General features: G+C 41.8%; 1 protein-coding gene across 6 annotated transcripts in view; it reads left to right on the forward strand.

The window, feature by feature from the left end:
* LPAR1 (lysophosphatidic acid receptor 1) overlaps positions 1-24,020 on the forward strand; it is a 214,929-nt gene that overhangs the window by 131,148 nt on the left and 59,761 nt on the right. For all 6 annotated transcript variants that reach the window (XM_082750176.1, XM_082750172.1, XM_082750174.1 and 3 more), the window contains one exon: positions 8,387-8,546. In XM_082750176.1, coding sequence (XP_082606302.1) covers positions 8,502-8,546 — 45 coding nt within the window. In that variant the 5' untranslated portion in view covers positions 8,387-8,501. The remainder of the gene's footprint in view (positions 1-8,386; positions 8,547-24,020) is intronic.

A 24,020-nucleotide genomic window follows, 5' to 3' on the forward strand; every position in this document is an offset into this window, starting at 1 on the left:
AGTCTGATGCTTAACTGACTGAGCCACCCAGGTGCCCTGATGGAGTTTTTCTCTCAGTTCACTACATCTATCTGCATTTCGGTTACATAGCTTTTAATAGTTACAATAATTGCATTTTTTGGTCCTGTTAGGATCCCAGGTATTCTGTGTTTACATTGAAAGCCTGCCTGTGCTCAGGCTCCTCTCAGCACCTTATTTTTATTTATCACGTGACCAGTTGCATTATACCATTGAGTGGGTTTTTTCGAGAACTATATCCCAATTATATTTAATAAAAGTGCCTTGTTCTTGCTATTGCAAGTAGATGACAGTTTGGGTGAACATATACTTTTTTTTTTTTTTAAAGATTTTATTTATTTATTTGTCAGAGAGAAAGCGAGCGAGATCGAGCACAGGCAGACAGAGTGGAAGGCAGAGTCAGAGGGAGAAGCAGGCTCCCTGCGGAGCAAGGAGCCCGATGTGGGACTCGATCCCAGGACGCTGGGATCATGACCTGAGCCGAAGGCAGCTGCTTAACCAACTGAGCCACCCAGGCGTCCCTACTTTTTTTTTTTTTAAGAATTTATTTTTTTATTTGACAGCCAGAGATCACAAGTAGGCAGAGAGGCAGGCAGAGAGAGAGGGGGAAGCAGGCTCCCTGCTGAGCAGAGAGCCCGGTGCAGGGGTCGATCCCAGGACCCTGGGACCATGACCTGAGCGGAAGGCAGAGGCTTTAACCCACTGAGCCACCCAGGCGCCCTAAACATATACTTTTTGAGTCATTCTGTATTTCTGACAAAACCATGAAATTTGTTCCTGTCTTATCTGTTGTGGTCAGGATGATGGTGGCTATGTACAGCCCCTACCCACTGCCCCGCCTTGATGTTTATTTTAATGGGAATGGTTTAACCCTTGTGGTTCACTAACTTAACTTAGTGCTTCAGTTGTAGGTCATTTACCCCATAGTGTCCCTGGAAGGTGGTGAGCTCTCTGTTTTCCCCCTTTTAATTGTGGTAGCAGATACCTAAGATAAAATTCACTGTCTTACCTGTTTTCAGGTTTGAATACTGTTAGGTATGTTCCCATTGCTGGTCAGCAGATCTCCCGAACTCTTCATTTGGCCAAACTGAAACGCGGTACCCCATTTCCTCCTCCACACAGCTGCTGCTGGCTACCCTTCTGCTTTCTGTCTCTGTGAATCTGACTGCTTTAGGTACCGTGTATGAGTGGAATCACGAAGGGTTTATCTTTTCGTTACTGGCTTATTTCGCTCAGCTAATGCCCTCAAGGTTTATCCGGGTTGTAATCTGGGTCAGCATTTTCTTCTTTAGAAGGCTTAGTGATATTCCCTCGTATTTACTACCACTTCATTGCTCCATTCACTTGCTGATGGGCACTGGAGTTGTTTTTACTTTTTGGCTATTGTGAATAATGCTGGTTGGAACATGGGTATACAAATATCTCTGTTGACACCCTGCTTTCTGTTCTTTTGGTGATATATCCAGAAGTGGAATTGCTGGGTCATATGATGATTCCATTCTTAACTTTTTGAGGAACCCCCATCCTGTTTTCGATAGGAGCTGAGCCATGTTACCGGTAGTACATAATACTACTACTGGTATTAGTATGTAGTGTACACATTAGTACATAGTACACAAGCAGTAAGATAAAGATTTCGATTTCTTCACATCCCTGCCAATACTTATTTTCTGCTTTTTTGGTTAGCAACCGTTCTAACGGTGAGGTGCTATCTCATTGTGGTTTCGATGTGCATCTCCCTAACAATTGGTGATGTTGACTATCTTGTCATGGTGCTTTTTGGCCATCTGTATGTGGAGAAAGTTTGTTCAAGTCTTTTGTTCATTTTTTAAGTGTTTGATTTTATTGTTGAGTTGTAGCAGTTCTTTATATATTCTGGATATTAACTCTTTTTTAGATTTAGGATTTGCAAATATTTTCTTTGATTCCATGGACTGTATTTTTACTTTTGATTGTGTCCTTTGCACAGAAGTTCTTAATTTTGATTTAATGCACCTTGTTTTTTTTTTCTATTGTTGTTTGTGTTGTAGTAAGCTCTTTAAATTTTCTACATCTTTTAAGAAAAATGTGCTTGTATTTTTAAGTAACTAAAGTGCCGTTTGTCCTCAGATCTACCAATTATTCTTATATTGACTCTCTTCTTTCTGTGCTCCATAGCCATACTGTCTAATCGGTCTAGTAAATTCTATAAGTACATGTGGTTTTTCTCAAGCCCCTCTTCCATGGCATCCACTTGGTTTTCTGTTGTAATTCTTCTGCCTGCTGTAGTTTTAAATTTGTAGTGTCAGCAGTGAGACTATTTTTTCTTTTGCTTTTATTTTTTGCTGCATGTTTGTAACTTTAATTGTCAAGTAGCTGTTCGGAGACTTGCTTAAGAAAAGGAGCTCTTCTCTGGCTACCATTTTACCTTCACTGTAAACAGCATTTTCATTCATTTTAGTGGCTTTGTTCAGTATTTTCATTGTATCTCTAAGATCTCTAAGATCTTTACTTGTACTTTTTGGTATATCAGTTTTGAATATTGCTAGCTGTCCCACGGGGAAGGTATGCCATACACACATTCCCATCCTGTACCTCTTTGTCCTAATACAGGTCATGATTTTGATTAGGGCCCTTCATTCCCGAGTGTTAATGCCATCGTGACCTTGTTCATGTTGATAGTGGAGCTGTCTAGAATTCTAGGAGTCCTTCTCCTCTTCTGCAAATCCTCCAAAGTTTTAATCTTTCTTTTTTATGTTTGTGTTCTGTGTACTCATTCAGTCCTAAATAATGTTAGTTCTAGAAGTCTGCTCTCGATGTATCCAGACGGACAGTTACTTTGCCAAAGCTGCTTTTTGAGTCCCATCACCTGTCAGTCAGGGATCGCATTTCTCAATGATGCCAGACACGCCTTTGCTTTTTCTCCTGTATTGAACTCCTGTTTCTGTATTACATGCCTTTTATTTTCTTATTTTCCTTCCCTGTTTTGCTGAAGAACATCCTCCAATACAATTGTAGGTTGTAAATGGCTTGCCTCATTGTCTTCTGGCTTCCAGGTTGCTGTTGAGAAGTCTAAAGACTATCTGATCCCTAATTCTTTGTTTATCTGCACCACCCACCCCCAATTTCTGATTGGCCATGGGATTTTTTTCTATCTCTACCATTTAAAACATTTTTGTAATCATATGCTTAATGTGGACATTTTAAAATCAGTTGAATCGGGCAGGTAGGTACTCAGTGGATTCTAATAGTCAACAAATTTATGACTTTTCTGTTTTAGGAAATGTTTTGAGTTATGTGACCCTCCTCCTCCCATTTCCTTGTTTCTTTCATTCTGGAATTGCTTTTCTTGAGCCCTTGGATCTCCTGGACTATCCACTACCTTTTCCTTCTTACCGTTCTATTTTCCTTTGCATTTTTGGCTCTACATTTTGGGCAAGTTTCTTAAAACCTGATATTTCAGTCTTTCTACTGCATTTTGAATTAGCATTTGTTAAGTATCCTGTGTTTGTTTCAGTGGGTGCAATGTTATCTTTCTGGTGTTACTGTTGTTACATTTTCATCTGCTTAGAATCCAGAGAACATTAGTCCTTTGATGCTATAAGGCTGGCTCGCAATGCTGTTTTGCTCTGGTAGGGGGAATACATACCAAGAAAGACAACCTCTAGCTCTGACCTTCCTATCTCACATCTTGTTCCTCCAGGTTTGAGGTTCAGAGTATTTTTTTCTACTTGGTTTCTGCCAGACTAAAAAGAGTTCCCTGTGGAAGGATACACAGATTTAAAGTCTGGCATTTTTTCCTACTTCATCTAAACGTCTTTATTTATATGTAACGCTTTTCTAAAGCTTTAAACATTAATGTATTCTTTCCTGGTTGTAGCAGGGATGACTTCTTTCTTCCCCCCTTTGGTATTTTTCATTCATCTGTTAGTTTTGGGGATAGAAACTTTGAAATCTTTACCCATGTAAGCCCCTCCCCCACCAAGCTCTGATCTATCTTCTCCTTCTGGAAAACCGCCTTTTACTTTATGTTTTTGTTTTCTGCTATATCGACTGCCTTCATTCAAGTTCGTAATTCAGATTTTTTTCTTTTTTCTTTTTGGTTAATGCAGACTCCTTCTGACCTCGAGAGTTTAAAAGTTTTTTTCTTAACATAGTACCCCCATTCCTTACGTAAATACTTGCTCTGATCCTAGAATCTTCCCTTCTCTTGAGCCATAATATTTTTCATTTGCCTGGTGGATTTGGATTTTTCTCTGTTGCTTATCCATAGGGAGGGAAGTCTATGCATATCGAGTATCCGGTATTACCCTGTATTCTTTCAAGAGACTGAAATGAGTCACTGTTGGACTCAAGTCCAGATAAAGGAAAATGGTTAGATTTATAGTACATTAATTTGCCAGTTAGAAATTCATCTTCCTGTGAGGCCTAGAGAAGGAGCCAGCATCAGCTGCAGAAGTAAACAAAGGGGAGTTTGCCTCAGAACCAAAGACTTTTCTTTTAGGTATTTGGGGTGGCACTTAGTAAGGTCTTTGTCACTTGGCAAGCCCATGTCAGAGGCCAGCTGGTAATGTTTTTCCTTACATGTTTTCTGGGGCAGTCATCATGGCCATATGTAAATCAGAAGTAAATACAGCCAGAGATGACTTGCTCAGTTGAAGCCAGGAACCCCATCTAAGGAGTGAGTGTATTGGGAAGGTGCTCCAGTGCCTCCTGGCTTCATTCCCTCCACCCCTCATCCCTCTGAACTAGGAGTATCATTATGAATCTGTTGGGGTCTCATTTGCTTATTTTCTGTCCATTCAGTGTGATTTCACATGAAGGCAATGTTGTTCCTTAGTCCTCCTGTCAGCCTCTCATGTTGATTCTTCCTAGAATATTTTTCTGAAAATTCAAGCAATAGCCGGGCTTCTAGGGCTGATTCAGGATATTTCCTGTTCTTAGAGTCACTTGGTGATTTCTCTGGTAATGTGGCGCGGAGGAAGGAGCCTATGTAGCTTTCTTACTTAGGAATTGTATTTTGTACATCTGTTTTGAATCGGAGGGAGGGATAATGAGTTAATTCATACCCAATGACTATAGAGGAGTAGATGAATGGGCCAGTAAATAAGTAAGTGACAGCTGATCTTCTGCAAGTGAAGGGCATGAGAAGCGGTTTGCGGTTTGGGGAAGAATGGTAGAGATCAGAAGAGATGCCTAGAATGGAGAATTAAGTGAAGTAGAGAAGGGGCGGGGGAGAGCAACAATAATGACCCAAGGGCAGCTGGGGTCAGTGGGGCCAACCCCCTTCACTCCGTGGCTCTCTGTAGCTGGGGCACAGTGTTCCAGCTCAAGTGAAGGGAGTGGAGAGCTGGATTGGTGGCCCATTGGAAGAACTACAGGACAGGCAACCAGGTATTTGGAGGAGTTCAAAGAGGGATTAATTTCTTCCGAAATTCGGTGCGATGCTATGGTTGGCGTTGCGAGGCTCTGGGACAGCAGGGGACTAGCATGTCACAGGGAGGTGGCTTACTTGGGTAGGGACTGAATGTTAGTATTTAGGATGTCCTCTTATCTTGTCTAGTTCCCCCATGATCTGTGCAGTTTGGTAAATAAGCTGGGAAGTACATAGGTTTTATAAATGTAGTTTTAGGACTTCACTCCCACAAGAGACCTGATTTATACCCTTTGTGGTAGTATCGCTTAGCCCTCGTATTTTTGGAGTTAAGTGACCGTGTGCCATTTCATAAAGGGCTCCTGTCATGTCAGAATAGGTTCCACAGAAGCCTCACAACTTGATACGTCTGAAATGCATTAGAGAAGGCAGTTAACTTTCTGCCTTATTTTCTTGCTTGCTTCTTGAAAATAGGAGACTAAGAATCTGGGTTCTCTCTTACGTATCTCAAGGGTATGTGACATAAATCAAAATTAGGAATGCCTCGTTGCCGTTTTCCACAAATGAGAGCAGCAGCCCAGGGTTCTCTGTTTCAGAGTTTGGGGAAGTTGGTTACTCTGCAGGGCCTCTGGCTTACATCCTGCTTTCTTCAGGAGCATCTGAAATTTGTTCTTCAAGCCTAAGCACTTTCTGTCCTTAATTTATGTTCACATGAGTTGGGGAGGAGGACTGGTCTGTGGAAAGAGCATGGCCCTGGAGTGGGGCCTGGACAGGTGTCCTCTCCCTCGTGTCCGGGATGTGTGGCTTTGGCTACCTATGCTACACAAACTTTTACAGTCTCAGGGTCCTTGTCCGTGAAATGAGGTGACACCCTGTGCCTCAAACGGTATGCGGAATGAGTTTCTCAGTGCTCAGCATCTCCTAGGCTTTCATTAAATCCCAGTGTCTTGCCTGCCCCCTTTGCTGGTTGGCAGTGATGCCACCAGGCATATTTGCCACCTCCACTTCTATATCCTTTTCCCCACCACAGGCTAGCTGCTCTCTAGTCATCTTTCAGGCAATTCCCTGTACTCTCAATATTGAAAAATCTTTTAACGTCGTATTGCTAAATGACTTAGCTTAGATATTGGACCCGAGCACACAGTGTGTGAGTCTGTAAGAATACAATCTCACTTGCCTGCTTATTTTAAGAATAGAATCTCACTTTGCCTGTTTGGTTATATATACATCTGTCCACCCCACATATGATAAAGTAAGACAATATGAATTATAAACACATGAGAAGGAAAGAGGAAAAATTTTTTTAAAAAAGTAGGGATGGACACAAATGATGCCGGGAATAAGTTCAGTACAAAACAGCGCACCATGGGTGTCCTGTAATTTTCTCAGTGGAGGCTTGGCGTTCAAGCCCAAAGGCACTCCCACTCCCCTGTACATACACCTTTCTCCCAGGCTGTTTACTTAGAGTCACAGTATGATGAACAATGGTCTTTTTTTTTTTTTTTTCCTCTCCCCTAAAGCGAGGATTAAGGAGAACATTAGGGCACCTGAAGAATTTAGCGTTAAGTGTTGTATACCAAAATAGTTGGACAGCTTTACTCCTTACCTGTTAATAGCTGTAATCCCTATAACAGAGAAGACAAAGAAAGAAGGAGCCATAGTTCTAAACAAAACCTAAAGCAATTGAAACTTTAGGATGAAGGGTAATATGCAAAGATGGGATAAAAGTCAGAACTTCAGGCTCATAGAACCTCGGTTATTTCTTGGGACACAGTTGTGAGATTTTGCGATTTGCCTGGCATCATCCAGCTGATACAGAGTGGTGCCAGAGAATTCGGTATTCAGAAGGCTTGGGTTAGATGTGCAGCTCAAGAGTTAAATCTTTACTTCTGCTATAATGGAAAGTATCATCTTCCAGTAGTTGAGAAGTGTTGAGTATCACCTTGCATGCTGGTGAAACGAGAAAGGATATTTCCAGACAAGAGCTCCCTGAGGTCAGGGGCTGCTCAGTTTGATTCGTTATGCCCCTGGTTCACTGTAGATGTTCAATAAATATCTTTTGAATAAAAGAAAGGGTACTGTTAGGTGGCCCGAAAACAACCTAAACATGAGAACTTAGAAGGGAAGACTTTTCTTAAATTCGTAACAATGAAAACAGTTTCCCCACGGATCGAATTATAGTGTGGAAACAATCACTTCGGTCTTCAGACAGAACTGGGGACCACCCTTTACTGCAGAGAATTCAATATCTTTTTGAGTAACAGAAGGCTTGTTACTGTTTTGTGTCTACCTAGCATCCTCTCTCCAAGGATGTCAAGAAAGCTGTAGAAATGCACTCTTCCCCACTCATGGGCAAGATGAATGAAGCCAGCAGTTGGAGTTCTTGATTCATTCTTGTAACTGACTCCTATCACTTTGGAATGTCTTCCCTTTCTTTAATTTTAGCGGTAACTCAGTTTCCTGAGGAAATGTGATCATGGAACATACTCACTGTCTTATAATCCATACGAGACTGGGGTTCGATTGTGGCTCCAGTCCTGCTTCTGTCGTTAATGAAATGTATGACCGTAGTGTCTTCTCCACACCTCAGTTTTCCATCTCCAAATGGGTATACTGGAACTGGGTGGTCTTTAAGACACTCGGTGGTATTATTCTCTTTGCCCTTTGTATTTAAACTGGCAGTTACCGATCGTGGGTCCTTTGTTTTTGAATGATGGAGTGGTGTCTCCCTTGGGCCCACCGTCCCCAGCTTTACAGCTTGAAATGGCCTCCTCAAAACATCTAGCCAGCAAGGACAGCTGGATTCCGATTTCTGAAAATACATCAACCTGACATGATTTGGCTGAGTGGGATGGGAGTCCTGGCTCTGAGTTGTGCGATGCTGTCTTCTGGGTTCTTTCATTAAGCTTGGAGTTGGTATGTGGCACGGGGACTTTTGCTTCCTCTGGCCAGTGGTACTTGACTCCCACGCCTAGTCCTTTCAGGCTAATTGTGGATTTTCCTGCCCTTTTCCAGGTACACAGTTCCTCCTAGCATGACTGTGATCTGATCAACAGCTAACGTGACCTGACTCCTGTGTGTGGCACGGCTGTGCTGGGGGCTGGTCACTGCCCACAACTACGGAGCTGCCATGGCTGCTGCGTCCACTTCCAGCCCTCTAAATTCACAACCCCAGGTAAGTGATTCAACCTGGCGTAAGTCTGCACTAATCTTAATTGTACCAGATATTTAAATTGAGTTTCAGAAGGCGCGTCTGACTCTAGGGACGGGATGAAACCTTGTCATGATCATTTAGTGGGCATTTGGATAACGGTGCTTTCGTGGGGGAGGTGCTGTTGAGTTCGAAGCAGCTGGAACAATGAGCAGGTGATGACAGAGGACCAGCCTCCGTGCGGAGGGGTTTTCGTTTTCAGTGCTCTGAATGTCTGTCTGTTCCTAGAGGCATCCCTGTCCAGACCATTGAAGGCAAATCCTGCCACTTTCCCTCTCTTGGCTTTTTTTAGGGTTTTAATGAAATAGCTCAGGCCAGATCTCCTCTTAGAAGTTTTCTGAATGCAGTCTCATTGTCTGCTTCCTCTAATTACTGTTTTGCCTTGACCTGTTCTAGGAGCTTTGCAAAGAAGAGGCCCCTCCCGAAACTTGTGAACCGTAGTCATGCGTTATTTTTCCTGTCCAGTGAACAGCAGTCACGTGGCAAGAACATAGCCTGCAGATGATTTTACAGTCTGATCTATTAGAGTAGTAATTGGACCTTTTCCGTTTTAACTGGCAGTGTGGTGTAGTGGGGAAACAGCCTTTGCGAGCGTTGGGCCGGAAGTCACATCCCGGTGGTTGGATGGCCTGGGTCATGCTGACCTCGCTCAGCTTCGACCTCTCCTCGTGCCACCAGGCTTTGCGGGATGGTTCTCTGGATTAAGCGATAGCAGATAAGCGGAGCACGTAGCAGGGGCTCAACAGTTAGTTTCCCATCTGCTCTTCCCTGTCTTCCGCCCCTCCTTTTAGAGTGTGGCCTTCCTCATCTCATTTGTGATAATCATTTGTAAGCCAAGGTTAAGAAAAAAGTATACCTTTGAAAAAAGAACCATATTGTTTGAAGTTTAAATCTTGGTGATACAGAATGTTTTTCCACCCTTTTTTTTTTTTTTTTGGTTCTGTATCATTTTCCAGGCCCCTGGCTTCTGTAGGTATTTCAAGTTAGGGATATGTGGAGGGAAGAGCCAAGATGCCGGAGGTGGAGGGTGGGGTGGGGGAAAAGAGCACTTTTACTTCATGTATATTGAAGTGATTTTTGTCTCTTCTAAAAAAAAAAAAGACCTTGGAATTTGTCATCTGGATAAAGTCCTCCTGTTATTTTTAAGATTTTAAAGCATTTGATATTTTCCAGAAAGTTTATTGTTACCACCATCATGTGTGTATTTCTCTTTCTGGTAAATGGATCTTGCTTTTCCAGCATTTCATTGACTTGGGCTGTTTGGTTTCCATTGCCCTCAGTCGGATTTTTAGTGCTGCAGAGACCTTGTAAGGGTGTAGTGAGACCGAGCACCCGTTCCCCGAGGTTGCCCTGTCAGAGTCCGCTGTGGCAGTCCCCATGCAGCAGCCATTCTGAGCCTCTGGTGAAGTGAGGTAGGCCCTAGCTCCGGTTTTCTGGGCAAGGATTTCAGCCCCTCTGTCTGGCTGTTGCTTCCGTCAGCATCTCCCAGAGGAGCATCTTATCCGCACGCCTCTATGCTCTTACACAAGCTACTATCAGCTGGCAAGCCGGAGAAGTATTTCTTAGTGACTCATTTAATTAAAATGTTTAACACCACCCAAGGTAGAAAGATGTTGTATTGAATACAAACACTTGGGGAAAATAAGGCTCTTGTAAATCCTCTGTGGGAAGGTAAATTGGTGCAGTCACTCCGGAGAGTACTTTGATAGCATCTATTAAAATTCTTTCCCTTTCCATATACCCTCTTCCCATCTCAGTAACTGCATTAGAAAAACACGTGTAGATGAGCCCAAGGAGACGTGCATTAAGGTATTTACTCACTGAAGCACTAGTTGAAGGTCAAGAAGTACAAAACTTTCTGAATATCCGATAGCAGAGCGACAGTTCAGGCGTGCTGTTATGATTTAAGTACCATGAAGCAATTAGAAAAATGGTAAGTACATATCTCAACACAGTTCTCTCTCCCTAAGATACCTGACGGAGGAAAAAGAAAGTAAAATGCAGACTCATTCAGGAAGATATCATTCAAACCGTAAACCAAGATCGTATGTTTTGAGGGACGACTGTAGGATACATTAATGTAAGCGCATAGTGAAAAGTCTAGAACACACATTGTCAGTGGGGGTGATGTTTTCCCCCAGAGTGCAAAAATTGGATCTTGGGAGACAGAAAAAGCCCTCCTAAAGTTTAACCCTACCTGATGACATCCTGTCGCTTAGTATTTAATTTCACTCATTGGGGAGAATTTAAATATAGTAAGTTTTCTTGTTGAGAATTACCAGTGGCGGGGGTGGGTGGGGGGCAGCAAAAAGTCAAACCCTGGGCTAGATGTGCAAGGGCTCTCCCGTCCACTGCCTGGGGTTTAAATCCTGGCTCAGCGTTTATTGCCTGAGCCTGTGGGGGTGGGAGAAAGGTTTCTGCCCTGTGAGGTGTTTCCTTACCTGCAAAATGCCCATAAAAATTACAGAGCCAGCTTCATAGGATTGTTTTAAGGATGAAATGAGATAATATGTCTGAAACTTAGAACAAAGTCTGGCACCGAGGACTCAGTACACTTTAGTTAACAGTGTTGAGCACACTCGCTGTGGGCAGGCCTGGGGAGTCCAAGAATAAATAAAAGAAACAAGGCTTTTGCCCTGCAGGGTTTAGAAATGTAGTGGGAAATGTGCAGATGGGGAAACAAAATATTAGAGACCAGTGTCACACCTGCTAGGAGAGAAGTATGGGGACGTTAGGAGAAAAGTAAAGCAGCCAGGAAAGATCTGCAGGATCAGGGAAGGCTTCTGGAAGGAGAACCGCCAGGCTGGGAGCTGATCTGTCCTTACTTGGACAAGGGAGGAAAAGGAGCACGTGTGAGTGTCGAATGTCCCAAGGGGAGAGCGAGAGCCCAGCATTTGGGGGGTCCGTTCAGGATAGCTGCCGTCTGCTGGGGTGTGAGGTGGTAAGCACAGATGTGCTCAGGCCAGCTCTGCCAGCTCCTGAGATCCAACTGTTAACATTTTCAGGAACCGTGCGAGCCAGCTGACTTCATGCTTGTAGCTTGCATTCAGCCCGGGTGGAGTCTTTAACCAGGGAAATTGGCAAACACAGTTCTTGACTCTTAAGGGCCCATTGTTAGGTATTTATCAGCCTACTTCTGGTTGTAGAGGAGGGAGATGGGTTAGGTTACAAGGTCGGAGAAGATTCTTACAGTGCCTCGCAAGCTACATAGAAGAATTAAACATCAGTCTTGAAGCGTGTGTAGCTTTGGAGTCATGGGGCTGGCTTCAGACCCTGACTTTTGATAGTTCTATTGAACAAGTTCATTAATTGATCTCAATGAAGGTAGCAGGTCCCATTATTCTTAGTATGTGCTGGGAACAAGCAGCCTCGGATTGTTGGAGGAACCCAAGTCCACCTGGAAGGAGTCAGCAGTAAACTATCAGCTTAGGTCCCAGGGAGAGGGAGCTTACACTCCTGGAGAGCTGCACGTCCCTGGGTCACTTTGTTCCCAGGTCCTCTGGTCAACGACATGCCTTCTGATGATCTGTATGTACATCTGTTCTTCACATGTAATTTGTGCAGTCAGATTTTAGTCCCAGGCTGACTTGCCCTCGCTCAGGAGTCTGTATGGATGTCTACTCTCCCAGATTTTCTCCAGGTTCAGAGAAAGTGAAAGTAATTGAAATACACCATCTCCTCAGACAAGGCCAAATGAGCAGTTCCTTCCATCAGCCTAGCCTGGTATCGCCTGGCATATCCACTCGCATTCTTTTAGACTGAATTCAGGGACCTATGTAAAGATGAACCCACCTTCGAGTGTGAGAATCCTGACAATCCTTTTCTAAGGCAAAAAAAAAAAAAAAACAATTGCAAAAAAAAAAAAAAAGCTTTTGGTTTTGTTTTCCTCTATTCATTTGGTAACAAAGAGCATTTTTCTAATCAAGGCTGCCTAATACTAGATATAAGCTAATTAATATGAACAAATAGCCTGTGATTGTTTCAAACAATAATAGGGAAGAAAGCTTCCTTTGTCACTTGGGCTGGGGTTGCTGTTTAGTTAGTGACAGATAGGCCTTGTGCTTTGAAGTGGGACAAGTTTGTATTCCCTGCTTTGCCCCTGACTAGACTGTGAGGTGGATTTTTGTTTTCTCCTGTTGAGAAAGCACCTTGTTCTTACGAAGCGAGATAAATACTGCCCCGAAACTGGGCTAGTAGCAGCAGGAAGACCATGTGTAGCTAAGATACTTCTGTGTTAGTCTAGGCCTTGATAAAGAGTTCCTTGCCCAATGAAACCTTTAGGGAAATGTTGGCGGACGGGAACACGTTCACCATTAGGTTAAATTAATGTGTTCATATCCTGCAGATATGAACTTGGGGTGGGGTAGGAAATAAAAAAGTCTTGCCACTCTTAATGGCCGGTTTCTGTTTCTAGAATTCTGGTTAACATTGCTTTAATTGAGTTGCATCCAATGACCATGGGTAGAGGATGGATTAGAAGTTTTATTTTCCTTTTGATTGGAAGGGCTGAGTGGTTCACTACATGCATGAACAGTTTGGCCTATCTCAAGCCCAGGATCGATGTGGATAATTTCAATGGTATTCCAGTCCCGCTCCCTGGGATTCCAGTAAGAGAGGACTCTGTTCTAACTGCATTTTACAAGGTACTTCATTCTGTCATTTGCGAAGTGGCTATCTTGGTTTTAAGCCTGGGAAACAAAGATATTTTGATCCCTCAAAGTGATTTCCTGCAGCTTTCTTTAAAGACATGAGTTTGGGTAAATAGGGACTAGTAGATACCCAGTGTTCTCATGGAACACAAGTAGGTCTCTACTTGTCTCTTGGAAGGCAGGCGTTTTTGAACATTACCCAATAGGTTCCTCTAACAAAATCCATCATATTTCCAAAATGTATGTTTTAGAGGTTTTATTTCTGATGTTAGAGACTGGATACTTTTGGATTAAAGCACTTGAATTCCATATTAAGTGGGTTGCATTTTTTGCCATTGAAAGAAAAGTTTTGAAACTAAAGTTTTTTAGGTTTTTAGAACCTTTTATGATGGCAGTTTTCAAATGTTCACAAAAACAAAAAAGAATAGTATAACGGGGTGCCTGGGTGGCTCAGTGGGTTAAAGCCTCTGCCTTCGGCTCAGGTCATGATCTCAGGGTCCTGGGATCGAGCCCCGCATCGGCCTCTCTGCTCAGCGGGAAACTGCTTCCTCCTCTCTCTCTCTGCCTGCCTCTCTACCTACTTGTGATCTCTCTGTCAAATAAATAAAGTCTTAAAAAAAAGTGTCTTTAAAAAAAAAAATGAGACATACACTGAAGGCTCCAAAGTAAAAGAATGATTGTAATTGTTAAATTTTTAGTCTCTAAGGGATCACAGACAGCTGGATAGGGCTTTTAGACTAAAATGTAAATAGTTGGAATTTGAAATATATTTCCAGTGCCACACAGTGAAGACATGGTGTGGTCTGGCTTCATCTAACATGGAATTGAGGAAAAAGAGTTCCGGAGCTGAGATACAGGTGAATTTTAGGTCAAATCCCATAGCTGTGGCATGTTGTTTTTTTTTTTTTTTTTAAGATTTTATTTATTTATTTGACAGAGCTCACAAGTAGGCAGAGAGGCAGGCAGAGAGAGAGGAGGAAGCAGGCTCCCTGCTGAGCAGAGAGCCAGATGCGGGTCTCGATCCCAGGACCCTGAGATCATGACCTGAGCCGAAGGCAGAGGCTTAACCCACTGAGCCACCCAGGCGCCCCGCTACGGCATGTTTTAATATAGGTATCTCTTGTAGTTTTATTTCTTTTAATCTCTAAAATTCAAGTAATATACACTGTGCTCCTAGGTTTAAATGGCAAAATATCTGTGAAGTCCTTTATCTGTTTAAATGGCAAAATATCTGTTAAGGGCACTATCAGCCCCTTAGGTACGTGACCTGTATTATTTTCTTCCTTCCCCCCCTCACTGTAATTATTCTGAGAATTCTTTACAGGGAGAAGGTGGTTACCTCTACAATGGTCTGTGTGTATGATGTGCTTATGCAGTGTGCCAGAGATCCATCAGAGGAAAGCCAAGGTAGATAAACAGTACGGAAAACTCCAGCCTATTGCCAGGAACAAATGCATGCGTAGATAAACACTCAGATTTCCGACTTACTCTGTCTTGAGCCACATTTCTCTTAGAGGTGAAAACTTGTGCTTATATTGCAATTTAAATTCATCTCTGCTCTCTTTTGTGTTTATAAGCTCAGAGAAAGCTTGAGAGGATATTTTATTTCAGAATAGGAGGGCACATTTTCTTCCGCCCTCCAAACCAACTTCCATAAAATAAAGGTGGGGGAAGAGGGACAGGGAGTTAATTCTCTCACGTGACAAAAAGTCGTCTGGTTTTTAAAAAGGGGTTTAATTTATTTATTTATTTGACAGAGAGTGAGAGAGAGAGAGGGAGATCACAAGTAGGCAGAGAGACAGGCAGAGAGAGAGAGAGAAGCAGGCTCCCTGCTGAGCAGAGAGCCCGATGCGGGGCTTGATCCCAGGACCCTGAGATCATGACCTGAGTCGAAGGCAGAGGCTTAACCCACTGAGCCACCCAGGTACCCAGGATCATGTGATTTTTTTAAAAAAAGATTTTATGTATTTCTTTTTTTTTTTTTTTTAAGATTTTATTCATTTATTTGCCAGAGAGGGAGAGGGTGAGAGAGAGAGCACAAACAGGGGGAGCAGCAGGCAGAGGGAGAAGCAGGCTCCCTGCTGAATAGGGACCCCAATGCAGGACTCAATGCCAGGACCCCAGGATCTTGACCTGTGCTGAAGGCAGACACTTAACCGGCTGAGCCACCCAGGCATCCCTATTCATTTTCTTTAAGGAAACTCCACATCCAGCGTGGGCGTATACTCACAATCCAAGAGTTGCGTGTCACAGGGACTGAACCAGCCAGGAGCCCCGAGGCCACGTGATTTTACTTAGAAAGGACTCGGCAGTGGTGATTAGGAAATGTTTAATAATTATATCCATTTTAGTAAGTTTTGAACTTTAATTCTATTATAGTTAACATATAGTGTTATATTAGTTTCAGGTGTATAATCTAATGTGCAATAGTGTACACTGTAGTGTCCAGTATAGTGATTCAACAGTTGTGTCCATTACTCAGTGCTCGTCTTGACAAGTACACTCCTTCATCCCCATCATCAATTTCCCCCATCCCCCCACCCGCCCCCCCTCTGGTGACCATCAGTTTGTTCTCTATTGTTAAGAGTCTGTTTCTTGGTGTGTGTGTCTCTCTTTTTTCTTTTGCTCCTTTGTTTTGTTTCTTAAATTCCACATATGAATGAAATCATACAGAATTTCTTTCTCTGAATTATTTCGCTTAGCGTAATACCCTCTCAGTCTGTCCACGTTGTTGCACGTGGCAAGATTTCATTCCTTTTTATGGCCAAGTAATATTCCACACACGCCACATCTTGTTTACATACACACACCACATCTTCTTTATCCATTCATCTATATGAGGGCACATTTTGACTCTTCTATTCATATAATGAAGATATCTGGGTACAAAGACCTTTCATGTTTGCTGCTTTTTCTTTCCAATATTTTCTTTCTAATTAGTCTTTAATGATTAATGGAGCTACCTCTCTAGCCTTCAAAAGGGATGTGTTTTTCTCACTCTTCCTGCCCATTCTGATGCTGTTTGCCTAGTTTCCTTTTTACCTGCCTAGCTTCTCCAACTATTTTTCTTTGAACTTTCACTGCAGCTTTTCCAGGAATAGACACTAAGGTGGGGCTGGGTCCTGCTGTGTTTCCCAAGGGAGGAGAGCGTAATCACAGAGTCCGGATTTCTGTCTTCAGAGAATCGTACCTTGCTATAAGAAGACTGTCATTGAAAGAATCAGCCTCCATCCCCTGTCTGTGATGATACTGCTATTTCATAATTGCACAGCATCCCTTAAGAACTGCCCTTCAGTTAAACTTATCCCACTTCATAAACGGTAATCCTAGGCAGGCACAGGCTGGGAAAGAAGTGTATTGTTACCTTCACCTTAGCATCTAAGACAGAAAGTTTGTGAAAGAGTCATGGAATAGATTGAGTTCTTGAAAGGTTAAGTTGGAAGTAGTGACTTTCAGGGATTCAGACCCACTTTGGAAGCAAGAACCTCCAGTCTCAGAGAAAGGAGGGATAGGACATGGTGGAACTAGGTAGCTTCCTGATGTCTCAATATTTGCACTTAGATGAACCCCCACCAGCCAGCATGGGTAAGTTTTGGAGGCTTAGTTGAGGCCTGGAAAGAAGATCTGTTCATCCAGAATTGGCTTTGAGCCCCAACTCTAAGGGCTTTGCATACTCCAAAACTCTTGTCTAGCATGACCTTAATTGTAGTCAATTAGGTTACCGAAGGAATCTGGTTAAAACAGTGGAGGGGAGGACCCAGAAGAACCCCAGCCAGCCCTATGGCTTGTGTTCTGGGCTTATCTCTGACATGCTGGATGGAGTGGGTGACCAGTGGGGACTTAGGACTCCACAGTCATGGTCAGGCAAAGATCTTCCTACCTCTGTGAGACCCATCAAGGTGGAGACTCAGCTGCTCATCGGCCATTGTTTCATTCAGGATGAGCTCGGAAAACTAGGATGACACTGAACTTGCAGATGGGAATTCAGTTCCTTGATAGTGGAGCAAGAAAAGGTGGAAGAAACAAGGAGGCACGATGGGGAATCTGTGAGGATTATGGATGTAGTTACACTGTGATGTTTAGCTTTTTCAGATGATGTATGAGGAATATACACTTATTCTTAGAACTTTTTTACATATTTTCCTTAAAATCATTAAAAAAACCAATAAAGTAGTGAATGCTGCTGCTTTTGGGTGCATGTTTTATTGCTTTCTGTATTACAGAAAAAGAAAGCAGACGAGCTCTGTAGGAATAAAAGAGTATATAAGTGTAGGTGGTAGAATACAAAGATTTAAATAGGTAAATAATCTTATTTTTAAAAATTGAGTACCTGAAACTAATATTATTTATCAGTTATATCTCAATAATAAAAGAAACCACTGTTAGTTGAGAAAATTATCCAGACAAGCAATGTGTAAGTACGTGAAAAGTATTAAGCCCCTAAGAATAATAGTAAAATAGACGTAAGAGCTCTTTCAGATTACTTATCAAAATTTCATAGACCTTCGAGAAGACTTGTATAGGTGCTGTGACAGATCATAAGACTCATTGATTTGATGTCAGTTCCCTGCAAATGCATTTTGTAGATTGAATGTGATCACAATAAAATACTAAAATTTTTTGGAAACCTCATGAGTTCTAACACTTGTATAAAAATAAAAAAGGTCAGGGGTGCCTGGGTGGCTCAGTGGTTTAAAGTCTCTGCCTTCAGCTCGGGTCATGATCCCGGGGTCCTGGGATCGAGCCAGGCATCGGGCTCTCTGCTCAGCGGGGAGCCCGCTTCTTCCTCTCTCTCTCTGCCTGCTTCTCTGCCTACTTGTGATCTCTGTCTGTCAAATAAATAAACAAAATCTTTAAAAAAATAAAATTTAAAAGGTCAAAAAAAACCTGATAAAATCTTAAAGAAAAACTAGATGGGAAAAAGTGCTTTTCCAGATACCAGAATTTATAATAAAGTTAAAATGAATAAGGCAGTGAGGTATTTGTATGGGGATAGATAAAGCATCAGGAGAAATAGACACCAGTCCACACCCATATCACTGTAAAGAAAAAAACAAATTGGAACAAGATAATAAGGAAACATTCTACTGTTAGACTATGAAAAAGAGGGGCTAATGGAAAATAATTTTTCATTTGCTTCATGGATGAACGGCATACTGTTTTCATCTGTGAGTTCAAGAACATTGTGTTTGGAGGTGGTCATTGATTTATGAATGTCAAGCTCTCTGGGTTATTGAATTCAAAAGTTTCCAGAGAAGCGATCTCACAGAGACTGAGTAATAAGTACTCCATCTTTCAAAGTGGGTGGTGTTTTTCTCTCCATTTGTTTCAGTTGAGGAAACGGAGCACTGAGAGAGGAGTGGTATAGAATTGGCACTTGAACTCCGGTTTCGCTGAGTCTAAGACCTAAGCTCCCAGCTGCTATGAATCTGTGGTGGCGCCTCCCATTCCCCTTCTGTCTCCCAGGAAATGGGCAATTGAAAGGGAAGTATCATCCCGTATCCAGGTGTTATTCTTGAGTCACACTGTTGGGCTTACCCTTCCTTCTTGTTCCTCCCGCGTCCTCTTTAATTGACAATGCAACCCATTTGCTGTGACTCCAACTGCATTCACTGTGCGTGGGGTTTTTTTTTTTTTTAAGATTTTATTTATTAATTTGAAAGAGAATGAGAGAAAGAGCAGGAGAGTGGGGGAGGGGCAGAATGAAAAATCAGACTCCCCACTGAGCAGGGAGCCTGATGCGGGACTCGATCCAGGGACTCCAGGATTATTACCGGAGGCAGTCAACCAACTGAGCCACCCAGGCACCCTGGTGTGGTTTTTATTGTTGTTGTTGTTTTTAATATGTCAAGCCTACGGAAAAGTGTAGAGACTGTTACAATACAGTGGTAGATCTGTTACCCAGCCTTGTAAAATTTAAACATTTTGGTGTAATCCCTTCAAAATCTTTGGGTCTTGAATAAATGAAACACATAATTACAGATAAAGTTGAAACCCCTTGTAGTCTTTGCTAGTTTAATGAACCTCCCTCTTGGCTCACGTCTGACATGGAGATTTGTCATCTCCATGCGTGTGTTGGTGGATATATATACATACGTGGGAAAACACAAACGATATTTAGTATTTCTGCAAGAAATGCTTCCCAAGAATGGTGTGGTGCACCCACTGCTTTAGTCATCAGCATACATAAAGCTCTCTTTGTTCATTCTGACTGCTCCATAGCATACCTCTCTGTCCAGATTATAACTTACCCGTTCTCCACTTGACGGATATTTATGTTCTTCTGATATTTCAATGTGTTTATTTTATTTATCTAAGAGATTGGCAGAGAGAAAACAAGAAGAGAGGAAACACAAGCCAGGGGCAGGGAGAGGGAGAATCAGGCTTCCCGTTGAGCAGGGAGCCTGATGTGTGGCTCAATCCCGGGACCCTGGGATCATGACTTGAGCTGAAGGCAGATGCTTAACCCACTGAGCCACCCAGGCACCCTGATATTTCAATGTTAAAGAAGAGAGTAACAATGAAAAGTCGTGCGCATGCCTCCTTAGGCACATGTGTGAGTTTTTTCTAGGATTAGAATCTCTCAGTCACATGTAGGAACATGTCCAATTTGAGTGGCTCCTGCCATACTTTTTCAAAGCAGTTGTACTAAATTTTACTCCCACTGACAACTGATGTTTTCACACATGTTAATTTTTGCCAGCCTGATGGACCTAAGTTGCATCTGACTGCACTTTGTATTTAACTTTTTCTGATTCCTTTTCCTGATTACCTTTTCATGTGATTATTGGCCATTAAGGTTTCATCTTCTGTGAATTACCTCTTCTTAGCTCTGCCTGTTCTATTATTGGATTGTTTGCTTTTTACATTTCACTGTAAGTCTTTTTTGTGCACATTGCCAGAATTTCTTCTAGTCTTCGGCTTTTCTTTTTGCTAATTATAAGTTCTTTGCAGCACAGAAGTCTCGGGTTTCTAATTAGTCGTATTTTGTCAATGTTTTGGCCTTGTTTGGAAAAATCTGATTATGGGTTATAAACATATGTCTTAGTTTCTTCTAAAAGTTTTAGAGATTTATTATTTTTCACACATGTCTCTATATTACCTGAAATTGATTTCTGTGTGTGTGGCATAATCAATTTATTTAATTTTTTCATTTAGAGGAACAGTTACACCATTTTCTCCATTGATGGGTAAAGCATGTCTCTTATGAAATTTCTGGCTCGCTATTCCATTGGGCCATTCATGATTTTCTGTGACAATGTCTTAACTACTATGACTTTAAAAATGTGGTGCATCTTATAGGACAACTTGTCTTCCAAGTTACCTGGGTATTCTGATTCTTGTATACCTCCATGTCAATGTTCAGGGAAACTGTCAAGCACCATGATGAACCCTTTGGGATTTTTCATTTTATTGCACTGAATTAATATATTAATAGTGGGAATATTGACATCTTAAAATCTTTCTCTAGCCATAAAATATTTTCTCTGTTTAGGTTTACTTGTAAGTTTTGAATATTTAGACTTATTCTTAGGTACATTAGAGATTTTGTTCTTGTAAATGAGTTCTTGAAATAATGAAAAAAATACTTTTTCTGGTGTGTGTAGGAACACAGCTGATTCATGTGACTTGATGTTTAATCTAACAAATTGGCTAAGCCCTATTCATACAGTCATCTTTGCATTTTCTATGTAACTGATTATCTCATTTGTGAAAAACAATAAGTTTTTCTTTTCCAAGTCTGTTTGTTTTTTGTTCTTTGGCTATGACCACCAATACATGCTAAAAAAGTATTTGGTAATTTGTTTCATTTCTGTTTTTATTAATTTATTAATTAATTTATTTATTTTAAGAATTTATTTATTTGGCAGAGAGAGAGATCACAAGTAGGCAGAGAGGCAGGCAGAGAGAGAGGAAGGGAAGCAGGCTCCATCCCAGGACCCTGGGATCATGACCTGAGCCGAAGGCAGAGGCTTTAACCCACTGAGCCACCCAGGTGCCCCTCATTTCTGTTTTTAAAGGGAATACTTCCATCAACACTGACAATTGCCATAGATCTCTTACCAAGCTAAAGAAGCTCCCTTCTAATTTTACATTGCCATATTATCATGAAAGGACACTACAGTTTGCCAAATATATTCTTCTCATGTCTGTTGAGATAATCATTGGCTTTTTTCCTTTCCTTGAATTTGTGTGGTGAATTGTATTATTAGACACTTAAATGTTAGATCATCTTTGCATTCTGGATTAAACCCTATTTATTCTTGAATTATAAAATTATATTTGTATATTATGTATGATATATAATTATATATATGTTCTAATATCACTATAATATGTAAATGCATAAATGTCTAATATACATTAGGAATATATAATGTATTTAGAAGCTCTTATTTATATTCCAAAAAAATATTGACTAATAATTTCTTTTGCTCTTAGTTTCCTTGTTTGTTCTTGTAACAGTTATGCTGGCTGCATACAAAGATAGCCAAGTAGACTTTGAAAATATAGAACCAAAACAGGAGGGGTGCCTGGGTGGCTTAGTCAGTTAAGCATCGACTCTTGGTTTCAGCTCAGGTCATGGTCTTGGGGTCATGAGATGGAACCCCATATTGGGCTCCACAGTCAGTGTAGAATCTGCTTGGGACTATCTCTCCTCCTCCCTCCCCTCCCCCTGCCTGTGTGCTCTCTCTCTAAAATAAATAAATCTTAAAAAAAAAAACAGTAATATCAAGTAACTTTAGGTAGGTTTAAAAACAAATGGAAATAGAATGCTGAGTGGCAGTAACACACAGGCTGGGAAGCAGAGGCATTGGAAGGAAAGCTTGCATCAGGGGAAGGAGATCACCTTTAGACTAGATGTCAGGTATGCATGTTAAATCTGATATTCTGATAATATTTAATCTGCTATGCTTGGGGCTAATCCTGCTGTGGACTGTTCTGTTGGTTCTCACATGTGGTATTCCTCATGTGTCCTTATTCTTTTGGTGATGAGTTTGTCTTTGGTTTGGGGCTGCCCTCAGGTCTGGTCTTCCGGAGAGGTTCGCTGCTTGCTAGTGCCAGGCAAGTGTGCAGCAGGAGGAAGGGGGTGGGGATATCGCACACCCAGGACCATGGTTTATGGTTATTGTCCTGTGACTTCACAAGACTTGGCAGGTAGTTAACTTCAGATCACAACTATATGTGATTTATAGGCTTGGGGTCATGACTCAGAAGGGAGACTTTTTATCTGTTTCCTAGCCTGGAGCCTAAACTGAGACAGACAGACTTCCTTGTTTTCCCCAGTGCAAGTGGGTAGATTACACACACACACACACACACACACACAGGCACACACACACACACCCCTGCACTCTTTTACTGATAAGGGATCTTCAAGCCTTCTAGCTTAGTGATTGTTCTTAGTTTTAGCTCACTGCCTCTGTCAAGGCTCAGGGCTCCTTTTTCCCCCAGTAATATTTAATGCCCTGTCTCTGTAATCTGACGGTGTGCTGCCAGGGCTGTCTGTCACCTTGGCTTGTGGTTCCCTTTTAACTCAATAATGAATTGAAAAGAGTATTATATTTTCTCCATAACCTCTGAATCCTTTTAGTAATTTTTTTTTTTTTTTAATTCCTTCCTCTTAGGACCAACTCAGCATTTTCTTGTAGGAAATTTGATGAGTATAATGTTCCCCACTTTATCTCTGCCCCTTGCAAGGGGCTGTAACAGATCTATTCTGTACCTTTGGTAATAATTCTAGCTTTCAGGAGTATAGGGGTGATTCAGTCAGTTAAGCATCTGGCTCATGATTTAGGCGCAGGTCATGATCTCAGGGTCACGTAGGGCTCTGCTCTGAACGTGGAACCTGCTTGAGATGATCTCCCTCACCATCTGCACCCCTGCCCCCCGCCACCAAATTATAGCTTTCAAACATTTTTTGTTTCTATCAGCATTGTTTTGTGGCCCATTTTCTAGTTCTAGTGGCAGATCCTTTCACTTCTTGGTTTCTAAGTTGAGGCTCTAAATGGGGTAAGAATTATTTTTCTTCATAAAGATGGCATCTAATTCTGTGCTCTTTTCTGATTCTTCCTCCCTCCCTCTTTCTTTCTTTCTTTCTTTCTTTCTTCTTTTTTTGGAAGGGGGAAGAAATGTGTAGAAGGCCTGATTATTTTAGATTGAGGAACTTGAATTTAGGGGACTTAGCCTTCATACCTTGCTTTGTAAATAAGAGAATCACCAGTCTGGGCAGTTACGGGGCTTACTGAAGACGAGTTAGCTCTCCCCAGCATCAGAATCAGCGAGAAGCATTCACTCCATTGTTTTACTTTAGCAGAAATGGGAAACTAAGCTTGATTTATATCTTACGACTGGTCCTTTATCCAGTGTAGAGTGAAATCTCCCTTTTAGAATGTCAGTTGCATACACACTTTTTATCTAAATAGTTACTAAATCACAAAAGGTTAATTACCAGTCTGAGAGCTTGTGCCACGTGTTCTCTTTTCCACCTGGCTACAGGTGGAAATGACTATATTATTGTCTTAAAAAATCACATTGTGTGGACTGTGAGGGGATGTGCAGCAGGCACCAGGGGGATCATTTTGGTACCCCTGTAAGCCCTAGTGCCGTGCAGTGCCCCACGCCTAGCTGGCATTCTCTAAATGTCTGTGAGTGTGCAGACAAGTCAGTGAGGTTATAGTGAAGATGAACACCGTATGTGGCTCCTTAGCGTTCAGGCTTGATGGAATTGTTATGACTTCTTTCGAGATCACATGATAGGGTGAGGTAAATGTCTCAGATTGGGAAC

This window comes from Mustela nivalis (assembly GCF_964662115.1).
Source record: "Mustela nivalis genome assembly, contig: HAP1_SCAFFOLD_813, whole genome shotgun sequence".
Lineage (NCBI taxonomy): Eukaryota > Metazoa > Chordata > Mammalia > Carnivora > Mustelidae > Mustela > Mustela nivalis.